The sequence below is a fragment of the Anomalospiza imberbis genome, chromosome 18 (genome assembly GCF_031753505.1).
Source record: "Anomalospiza imberbis isolate Cuckoo-Finch-1a 21T00152 chromosome 18, ASM3175350v1, whole genome shotgun sequence".
Taxonomy (NCBI): Eukaryota; Metazoa; Chordata; class Aves; order Passeriformes; family Viduidae; genus Anomalospiza; species Anomalospiza imberbis.
The window spans coordinates 8,305,890-8,316,674 of NC_089698.1; the positions used below are offsets into that span (position 1 = coordinate 8,305,890).

The 10,785-nt window shown below is 46.7% G+C and overlaps 1 protein-coding gene across 1 annotated transcript; it reads right to left on the reverse strand.

Moving 5' to 3' along the window:
• Positions 1-6,487: 6,487 nt before the first annotated feature.
• On the reverse strand, positions 6,488-10,232 carry SDF2L1 (stromal cell derived factor 2 like 1). The gene is made up of 3 exons (XM_068208856.1): positions 9,979-10,232; positions 9,051-9,247; positions 6,488-7,855 (listed from the first exon to the last, which is right to left on the reverse strand). The coding sequence occupies exons 1-3, from the start codon at positions 10,160-10,162 to the stop codon at positions 7,577-7,579; spliced, it is 660 nt and encodes a 219-aa protein (XP_068064957.1). The 5' UTR covers positions 10,163-10,232; the 3' UTR covers positions 6,488-7,576.
• Positions 10,233-10,785: the final 553 nt, after the last annotated feature.

The following is a 10,785-nucleotide window of genomic DNA, read 5'->3' on the forward strand; positions in this document are numbered from 1 at the left end:
CAAGAGAGAGCAGATGGTGCTCCCTTGGGTGCAATTTCAGGAGAAGCTTTGCATTCTGCACTTCTCGAGGTCTGTTTTACCCGCACAGGTTTAATGCTATAAGAGCTCGATATTTTTTTCTTTGGCAATGGGGTCACAAGCACACTCAGCGCTAGCCTAGCGTAGGATGTTGCTGGCACGCGGCATGACCCTCCCCGTTTTGAACAAGTAGGGAGGATACAAGCGGAGTAGGCAGGTGATTAAAGAAGTGCCTATGTGATTATTTTCCCGCATCACATTCCATGTGCCCGCCGAAGCCAGTTACCGAGCTAGATGGGTTTGTACTAGGACAGGAACTGCTGAGAATGCATTACGGCGTGTTTCTCTCGTAGTGTCAGCAGCCGGACAGGGCCGGAAGCCCTCTCACAAGCCGTATAAAAGCACGATTGGAACACCCCTAAGCACGAAGGCCTCCGGGCGTCCTCGATGCGGGATAAGCAATCAGGGCTCCCGTGAGCCTGTCAGCTCCCTCTCCCGGGCAGGCACTGACTGAGTCGCCGCTGTGTTTTCTCAGCACAAAAAGGCACAACGATTCGGTTTTGCAGCCTTTTGGACTCTTGAGCTACTGGGCTTTAAACTTGCCGCCTGGCCAAAGGAAGTCGGGTGAAGGCAGCGGAGGAATCGCCCTCTCCGCCCACCCATCGGACACAGGCGCTGCCCAACGCAGCCCCGTCCCTGGGCGTCGGCCCAGCGGCCAAGCATTGCCGCGCCCAGCCGCCGAGGAGCTCTTCCACGGGAGACGCGCCGCGCCCAGGCTCTGCCCGCAGCCGGGGGCTCCGGCGGGGCCGGCGCTCACCGTGGGACCTCCCCGCTCCCTCCACGCCCCGCTGCGGCGGGCGAGGCTCAATAAAGAGACGCCGATCGTGCCCAGCAGAGAGGAGAGGGGTGGGGTGGGGATAGAGTGAGCCGTGAGAACAATTTCGCGACGAGAATGAGGGTCTCCTGCCAGCACCCAAGGATCGCCGTTAGCAGCGGCTGGCACGCAAATACTGGTACCCGGAATCCCTGAAGGTTCCTGTGCGAGAGCATCTTTCCGCTAGACATGAAAGAATATCGGCAGGCGGCGGATGCTGAGAAGCCCAAATTGCATCGCCAGGCAGACATGCGGGAAAAAAAAAAAAGAAACAAAACAAAAAGCACGTTCTTTTGGCACGTGAACAAAGCCCTCGGCAATAACTGCGCTGGTAGGAAGGGGAGCTGGACCCGCCGCTTGCTGTCCCCACTGAAGACGGCTGATGGGGCGCGATGTGGGTGACCCACGAAGCCAGCGGGAGCTCCATCCCCGCAGGATGGCTAACAGAAGTCTCGCAGCGGCTCGCAAACCGATACCGTATCGGTAAGAGATGGCAGCTCGGCTTTCATCCTCATGCCAAAGGGAATCCTCGGCGGATGGCACAGGATCTACTCCAGGGGAAGTGGTCCAGAAAGAGCCGAGGAGAGCCAGGTGAGCTACGTTAGGGATAAGATGTGTTCCTGTAACTAGCACTGACGTGCAGCCTATTCTAGTTAGGAACAGATTGTTTCGTTTTAGCTTTTACTATCGAGATCTTGCGAGATGCAATGCGTTTTTGTTTTTTTTTGTACATGACAGGACAAGGAGAGCTCCCTTTTTAACGATCCTTTTGTGCATTTTCTTCCCCTACCGAGCAGAAACCGGTATTTAATTTTACAATACAGATAATTGCCTTAAACGTACACTGTAAGCAAACAGACTTCATCCTTGGCCGCACTTCAACGATCCTAAAGAAAAATAGTAAACAGAAACGCCTGAAGCACCGCTTCAGAGCTTATGCTAATGTTTTAAATTTCCCTTCTAATAACCGAGCAGTACATGACTTGGCAGAGCGCACCTAAGGAGGCACGACCGCACGGGCGGTCTTGAAGCAGCTGATCGCCTTAGCAGTGTAACGCGGGGGAAGCGGATGTTATTTGTTTCCCCCCGAAGAGTATAAATCTGCGGCGATCAAAGTTGCGCTGCTGAAACCCTGCCGGGCTGCCAAAGGCACACGGCTCGCAGGCAGGCAGCGCTGGGGAGCGGCGCGGAAGGCGGAGGAGCAGCGCTGACTAGCGGCCGCGGCTCCCGGCTCCAGCACCGAGAGAACGAGACGCGCCCGGCCCTTTCACCTCAGAACGGCCCTGCTCGCATTCACCCCACGCAAGTTTTTATACAGCTCATCCACAGGGCTGTTCCCCAGGCAGGACAGAGTAGCCACCAGCATTTAAGCGCACGGACGAGAAACTCTCGTGTAGGGGCTGTCTGCGGGCACCAGGCAGCCGCGGGAAGGCGCCGACCCTTCCAGGCTGCGGCGGCCGGGCAGGCAGAGATGGGGCTGTGAGGGCATCAGCAGAAGAAAAATAACAACATCGGGCACCTACTGCGTCTTAAGTTCAGCTGTGGTTTGAGTTGCACTTAGATTCATCCCACCTACTTTGATTTTCAGTACAGCACACACTTGTACTAATAATGAATACTCTCAGAAAATGGGTGGATAAATACATAACCATCACAAAGATCAGCAAAGAACCACAGATCCGAGCCAAAGCTCGACAGTCCTCCAAACAAAGCCAGCATCCACACATTAATTTTACAATTAAAAAAAGCCACATTGGAAGTAATCAAACAGCTTTACAGCTTGTACACATTCTGATTAATTTGTAATCTATTTCGTAAGGGTTTGGAACCCTTGAGATGTCATACAGCTTCTAACACTTCTTACCCTATTGAAGCAGGACACCATTTTCCCAAAGGACAGGAGACAGATGAATCCCTCACAGAACAGCAGCTTGAATCAGTATCAGAGCTATCACGGGATTTCACTGTGAACTTTATGCTAATTTAGAATTAGCACAATACCAAATATAGTAAAAAGGTTTTCATAATCAGTTAAATTTGATGCAATTTAAATAGAAAGAAGCATAGAAAAGTGCAGCTGCTGAAGGCTACTTTTCAAGGTGCTCACTATATTCCCTCCTTGCTCATACACACCCAAAAGAAACCAGTACTGTCCTCAGAGGAATTGGCTGACCATGTCTCAATCAATCAATTTCCATGCATTACTGCAATTACAGTACATTTGATTCAGGAAACAGATGAGAAGGAGCTAATGCTGGGTTTCCCTCTTTTGCACAGAAAATAAAAAGAAATTACGTGTCAATACCCACACCCTATCAAAGAATTTATAAACATGGGAGCACTAAGATGCTTAGAATATCCCTGGAAGGAAGAGGTACAAATACTCATTCCTTTAGGTTCCTAAGGTTTTTCAAAATGCTTAAAGTTTATTGCTGTTTGTGACCTGCATGCATATTAAACCCTAAGATAACGTTCAAATTGCCTTGTGTTTCCCACATAACTCCAGGTTGGTAAGGTTGAATGTTTTTTTCTTCCTTGAGGAAGAAAACCATCCCCTGTGCTTCCTACCCCACAGGATAGAACCAAGCACAGTGAAGAGGAAAGCACTTCCTTAGCTTCAAATATTCCTGTTTAACTTCTTATCTTGCTTCATTAAAAAACTAAATGACACAACCACAAGTGCTGTCTTGTGACCCCAAACACATGAATTCCTGAAAGGCAGCTGATGAAACAGTCATGTTATGAAGCAATTAATTATCAAAGATAATTGATTTGTGGCCCAGGGCTCAATTACAGGAGATGTTTTTAAAGAGAAAATTGCAAAACCAAAAGGGCACAAATGCAAACTCAAAACTAGGAAAGAGGGGCATTAGCATCGGACACCCTACATAACACAAATCTCTGATAGGCTCTCAGCCAGTTCTCAGCTGCCAGCAGGGAATTTAGCAAAGAGGCAGCAAGGATGCCAAGGGAGTCGGACACCAGCAGCATGCTACTGCTAGGAGAAGACACTGCTACAGTTCAGCCTCTGTCTAGGCCAGGTGTGAAATGTGGTGCATCTACAGTGTCAGCTACTGCTTCAGTGCTGGGGAAGGCAGGCAGAAGACAGAGAAGATTCAGCAAAACTAACAGGCTTACAAATACTGCTGAGCGAGAGTCATTGTTACACGCTTGCTTTGACTCTGTTTTTTTCCTCTTTAAAATGATATGCTAATTTAACCTAATAAGAACATATATAACCAATTAGTATTCCTAAACACAATAAATTAAATTATGGTTATACCATTTAAATACAATCACTGGTTTATATTTAGCCTCAACATTCAGAATGAAGAATTGGTGAGCAACACATCCCTTCCAGCACACTGGAAGAACTAAATCCAGGTTTCATTCATCCTGACTAAAAAGTCAAAATGTGTGGCAAGTGTTCATACGCGGAGCAATTGTACAGAGCTTTAAAGAGTTTCCAGAAACAGAGTAAAAATATCTGTAGGCACACACTTGCCTCCAAAATTAACATATCTAAGGAACTCTTTTTGTCATTTCATATTGAACTAGATATATACATATGTGTAAAATGCACTATTTGACAGATTTCAAAGACTGACTAGTAACTATTCCTGCTGAGAACAATTATAAATACAGATCCTTCTAATTCTTTCCCCAAAAGCCTGTCTGGTTTCTTAAAGGAAGAGTACAAAGTAACATTGGTGCACCTTTTCAGAGAGTTCTTGTAGTAAAAAAGCGAGAAACAGGTAAGCAACTGTGTTATTTGAAAGAATTATTTCCTGGTAGCATCAGAAGTCAAAATCAACAAGTTTCATTTAACTTTTCAAGGTTAAATACAGAGAATTTTCATAGGAGGTATAAAATGTATCACTTTAAAATAAAGGCAAATAAAGAAACAAAACAGCATTCCCAACTTTTATATCTACATTTCATGTTTTACCCTAGAACCCCAAGAGCTTTAGGCAGATGACAAAATCATATGGAAAGCAAACACCACCACACACCAATGCAAAAACACATTCTCCAAGTCTCTAATTCTCACCCATGGGCGCAGGACTAAAAGTTGAATTATGAGCAGCCAAAGTAAATAAAAATACCTGAATCACACTCTGAAATCCCAGTACTTGCACAGGAGCACAAGCCATCATTTTTCACAGCTATAGTCTTTACACTTGCTACATTAATATGACTTTTGTAGCCAGATTTCAGCATGCTAGGAGTACCAGTAGTTCTTGGAGTACTATAATACACCTTTCCAAAGTAAGATATACTTCAACCAGCCTTGAGAGTCCTTCAGGCTACCACTTACAGTGATAAAAATTGGGAGAAAAAATCCCAACCAAACAAAATGCCCCCAACTATTGTGACACATTCCCAAGTGAAATATTAGGGCTAAGTAACTTTTACACTTTGGTCAGAATCAGAAGTGGAGGAAACAGTTCTTAGGGATATTGTTTAATATGTCTTGAAATAAGGCATTCATGGGTATATTTGTGTGTGGCAGCTTGGTTCTTTAGGAACAAAAGGTACAAATATTTTTCAGAACAGAACATAATAAAGTAAGCAATAAAGACTAGAAGTTTTTTGCAGCTGCACCAAATCAATTTGGTTCAAATCCAGAACAGAAAGCCAAAGGTCCAGTGAGATCCCACTCAAGCATAATAAATAAGACTGAAAACCACCTTTGCCAAGGACAGAACCATCCAGGCACAGACAATCATTGGGTGGGGATAATACCTGGCACACAGACCGAGATGAGCCCCACAGCTCTACTCCTTCTCAGCCAATTTAGTATTCCACAGGTGCACAAACACTAAGCCCATATGGTGTAGGCACAAAGCATTTTAGCTCTTAGTGAACTTAGAGAATTCATTGCCAAGACTATTTCTTCCTCCTGTCAAATGCCATCACATTTTTTGTGTTTATGCATAGACCACCTTCAAAAGAAAAGCTCTCCATAAAAAGGGAAAAGCTTGTTTATGCAGGTTTGGTTTGTTTTTAAATAGTTATCCTTTTATAGCTATAACCTCAATACCAATTAGTCAGGAGTATCAGTGAACCTGAAATATTAATCACAGGAAAATTTACTTCTAATACAAAACAGCAAAAGCCAGTCTACTTGATCTCCAAAATGCCTGCAATCCTTAAATATACAAATGCAACTAAAATTACTAAAAAAACATTCTTACCTTTTCCTTTGAAGAAAAATAGCAAGGTACACCAGAAATGCTGTCACAGAGGTTCTTTGTTCCATAGGGTTTGGACAGATCTTCCCTAGCAGGAAATCCTTAAATAAAGCCTGGAGCCAGCCTGGGCAGCACTCCTGCATGAGGTGCACAGAGCAGCCCGCTGGATTTGTAAAGCTGAACTCAAGTGCCTACTGAACCATCTCAACACAACACCAAAACTGCAGCTCCTGACTGGAGCTGTAAGAGCAGTAAATCAGTTTCCTGCTTCTTTCACTGATTGACTAATGAGCACCGTAATCAGTAAACTATTTACACGTGGAAACAAGAACACCTGAATATTCTGACTTTTCTCACTCATTCTGTGAGCTTTTCAATTTGAGACAAAATTACAAATACATGGTATTTTGAACTTTAATCAGTATTTCCAGTAACACTGTGTAAAAAAAAATGCAAAGAATTAATTTATTTTCACAGAGGAACACAGAAATTCTTAACTTGTTCAGTGAAGATTCCTTTCTAGCACTCCAGTGCATACCACTCTGTCAGAAATCCACGACCAAACCATTGTCTCAGATTTTTTATGCTCTTCTGGATTCACCCATAAAAAACCCCACATAGATGTATGCCTCACTATTTATTCACTTGGATTGTCATACTGATCTTGTAGAGTGACACAGAGGTAAGCCAAATTTAACTGTTCCTTTACACCATAAGAAACTCTGTAAAATTCTAATATTAGTTAACAAGCAGCAGTTTTCTGCACCTGTTGATAGAGCAGAGCAGCCTTACCAATGGACAATCAGCTGTACCACCACTACTAGAACATCTGAATTTCTTGGACAAAGTACAACTATTAAAATTTTGTCTTCTTACTCCAACATACACAATATTTTCAGGTCTTCCAATATAATACAGAATGCAACTCTCATAAGACATTGGATGCAATTTTCAAATGGATACTTTTTTGTAACTCAAAGACTGAATAGCTGACTGGAAGTCATTCAAAAAACACCACATTTCAGAACCATTTTCCCATTTCTACACTCAATCCATCTCCTCACCAATAACATTCTTTCACTATGATGTAGAAATCAGTTTCTAAATATTTAATTATAGCTGGAAAATATTACAAAATACAAAGTTTTATTACACTTGAGACTAGAGAAAAGCATTACTTTCATTTTTTAATTTTCTTCGAATTCGAGAGAAAGTAACAAGCAAACAAATGACAACAAAACCTAACAGATGTATGAACTAGTTTCACCAATAAAGCTTGGAAATTCAGAAAGGACTTCACCAAATAAATGTCAGTGGCTGAATCTGGCAGAAGCCATTCCCCACAGAAGTGCAGCATTCCTAGAATGAACTAATGCCCTTCAGTAACACAGAAAATCAGTCACTTAGGCAAGGCAGGACTTAGAAGAAACCAAGGACTAGCATCTCCAAACACTGGAGTCAAATGAAGCATTTTGGATCCTGTGTCAATTCAGAGCTCATCATGTTTTGCAGGGTCCAGACTGGGTTTGATGAAGACTCCCTCCATGGCTTTCCAATAGTTGTGGTGGTTGGCAGCAGACATGCCATGAACTTCCCGCTGGCCTCTAATGGGGTGGCCGTACTGCTCCCCCGTGATGGACAGGAACACCTCAGTCCCCACGTGCTTGAAGCGCACAGCATCCTCCCGCTCCCAGTAAGTCCCACTGCACTGCACAATCCAGAAATCCAGGTCATCTCCTTCGCCATCATCCCCAAAGGCACTTACTTCCTGTTAGAGACACAAGCTTCCTGAAGTGAAAGTGTAAGCAAACACCTCCAGGACACACAAACATCAACCACAGACTCAGCAGAGTTCAAAGACAAGGATGGGGAACGAAGTGTTGTTGTTTTGCCTTGTCAACAGTTACCAAAGCCAGAAGCAGTAAGGTTCTACCAGACAATCTGAACACAAAGTGCCAACAGATTCCAACCTGTAATCTGAGCAAAGTGCTGAAAAAACTCCAAACAAAACAAAACCCCACAAGGATAGTTGAACATTCTTAGCTTAATGACAAGATATGAAGTGTCTACACTGAAAAATGAAACCCAGGGGAAGGTTTCAGAGTAAATCTTTCCCTTAAACAATTCTTTTGAAATGTTATTTTTCCATCACTTTTAATGATCAGATTATCAAGACACCCTACGCAGAGCTGAACCTTATTGCTTCAGCCACTTTACTCATGGTGAAAGAAAAAATTTTCCACAAAGAGTCAGATCTTCCAAGTTTGAATGTAACAACTTATCTACACAGCCTGATGGAAGACTGACATGACTAACAAAAATCTTCCAACAATTGGATTATTTATGAGAGATCTTCCATCTTGGAAAAGTATTTGTTCTGGGGCTGAATTACAGTTAGAAATTACACTCTTCTAGATATGTACAAAATTATATTTAAGTATGATTGCAAGAGCAGTTCAGTTTTCCTGTGGAAGGAGGACAGGAAAACATGAACAGTGTAACGAAATAGCGATAGCAAGAAGACAACTGAGACTAACAGACTGGATCCCCAAGGAACATGGACATAGGAATGCCTAATGCTATAACACATGACTAGCTGCCTGGCTCGAGAGCAATCTTCACAATGTTGAGGGAGGTACTCAATCCTCCTGCATCTAGAAAACACCAAACATTTCAGAACAGCCTTCCCAGCAGCAACAGTGCAGAAAAATAAAAAAAAAAGCAGATTTGTTACAAGTACTGTGAAATACCAATGCTGGCACATACTGTATTACCTCTGTCAAGAACTGAAATGCATCATTTTAAGATGCAGAAAAGCCTAACTTGAATCTGGATAGGCACAGACATACTGCTTCTGGTAGCTGGCACTCAAGTCTGATTCTCCAAAAACCCAAGAAACTGGAGAGACTATTGTCAATAGCATGCACTACTTGTACAAAAGCTTAAGATTTAAACCAACTCACTTGGTTATTGGAGAGTGGTGATGGGAAGTGATGAGTGTGCAGATTTTTCCCAGTGTTAACATGGGTAAGTCGTATGGCTTGCCCGCATTTCACTGGTGTCCCACGCTGGCAACTGTTGTCACTCTTCCCACGGATCCGCCAGTAGCTGTTGGCATCATCTGAAGCTTCAACTCCTGTCACTGACTGCTGCCCACTTCCTGTTTGAATAGAATTAAATGACACAAGACTTATCCCGCCTCCCCAGTTCAAAAAGACATGAGAAAACTACAGAAGTTTGCTTTAATGTTGTCATGCCTTCATGTTTATGAGATGCTTAATTTTCACAGTCCATTTACTGACTGCAAAAGGAATGCAGGTACCAAATCATCTTTCAGATGGAAGCAGTGAAACACAGCATGTGTTAGCAGATGCAAACTGTCAAAGTTCATGGCGAACACAAGAAAAAAATATGATCCATGACAGGGACTATTCACACCATCTCACCTTTATCAAAAATACTATCAAGGTCTTCGTGTTCCCCAACAGACCAGCACCCTCGTTGCCAGAACAGACACTGGGAAGGTACTGCTGAGGGCCTTGACACTGAGCAGGGCTTATCTCAGGGACGAGGGCAAACCACCCCTGTCACATCCCGACTCCAGGGCCCACAAAGCAGCTGAGACATCTTCCTGTCCCACAGGCCTCAGCATCCCCCTGTCCCTGCCGTGTCTCCAGCCCACCCCTAAACCCCATCCCTGGCCTGCCGCTTCCCTCTGCACAAAGCATATGAACCTCGGGAAAATCCAACTTCCTCCACCTTCCCCACAACCCTCACTGCCTGCCCACCCCCGCCATTTCCCTGTCAGGCACCACCTTTCCCCCCCGCTTCCTCGGCCCCTCACAGCCCGTGCCCCGCCATTTGCCAGCTCCCCGGCCAGGCCCTGCTCACCGGAGCCGTACTTGACCTCGTGCGAGTGGAGCCGTACGCTGTGGCGGGTGTTGAGCAGTTTCAGCACCGAGCCGCAAGTCACGGCACCCGGCGCCGGCTCCCTGCCGTGGCACAGCCCGGGCAGCAGCGCCAGGAGCAGCAGCGCCAGGAGCAGCAGCGGGAAGAGGCGGCGGCCGCCCCGCATCGCGCCGCACCCGGCCGGTCCCTCAGGCCCCTCAGGCCCCTCAGCCCAGCCGCCACTGCCGCCCTCAGCGCGGCGCTTCCGCTCCCCCGCGCGGGCCCAGCCACCGCCCCGCCCACCGCCGCGCTCAGCCAATCCCCACCCGCCCGCCACCCCGCCGCGCGCTCTCATTGGGTTACAGCGAACCGGCGAGGAGGGCAGTGGCCAATCAGAGAGCGCGGCGTGGCGGCCCCCCTCGGGCGAGGAGGCGAAGGAGAACTGCGGGCGCTGGTCCCTCACGGGGCCGGGCCGGGTCGGGGCTGCGCTGCGCCTTCGCCCCGGGCCCGGAGCGGTGTCACCTCCGGCTGCGGGGCACCCCCGGGCCCGGAGCGGTGTCACCTCCGGCTGCTGGGCACCCGCGGGCCCGGAGCGGTGTCACCTCCGGCTGCTGGGCACCCGCGGGCCCGGAGCGGTGTCACCTCCGGCTGCTGGGCACCCCCGGGCCCGGAGCGGTGTCACCTCCGGCTGCTGGGCACCCGCGGGCCCGGAGCGGTGTCACCTCCGGCTGCTGGGCACCCGCGGGCCCGGAGCGGTGTCACCTCCGGCTGCTGGGCACCCGCGGGCCCGGAGCGGTGTCACCTCCGGCT

Bases quoted from the DNA above. Each gene is read 5' to 3' on its own strand.
- SDF2L1 (XM_068208856.1), bottom strand. From the start codon at position 10,162: ATGCGGGGCGGCCGCCGCCTCTTCCCGCTGCTGCTCCTGGCGCTGCTG. The intron at 9,248-9,978 runs GTGAGCAGGGCC...CTATTCAAACAG, and splicing joins CGAGGTCAAGTACGGCTCCG to GAAGTGGGCAGCAGTCAGTG. The intron at 7,856-9,050 runs GTGAGTTGGTTT...TGTCTCTAACAG, and splicing joins CACCACTCTCCAATAACCAA to GAAGTAAGTGCCTTTGGGGA.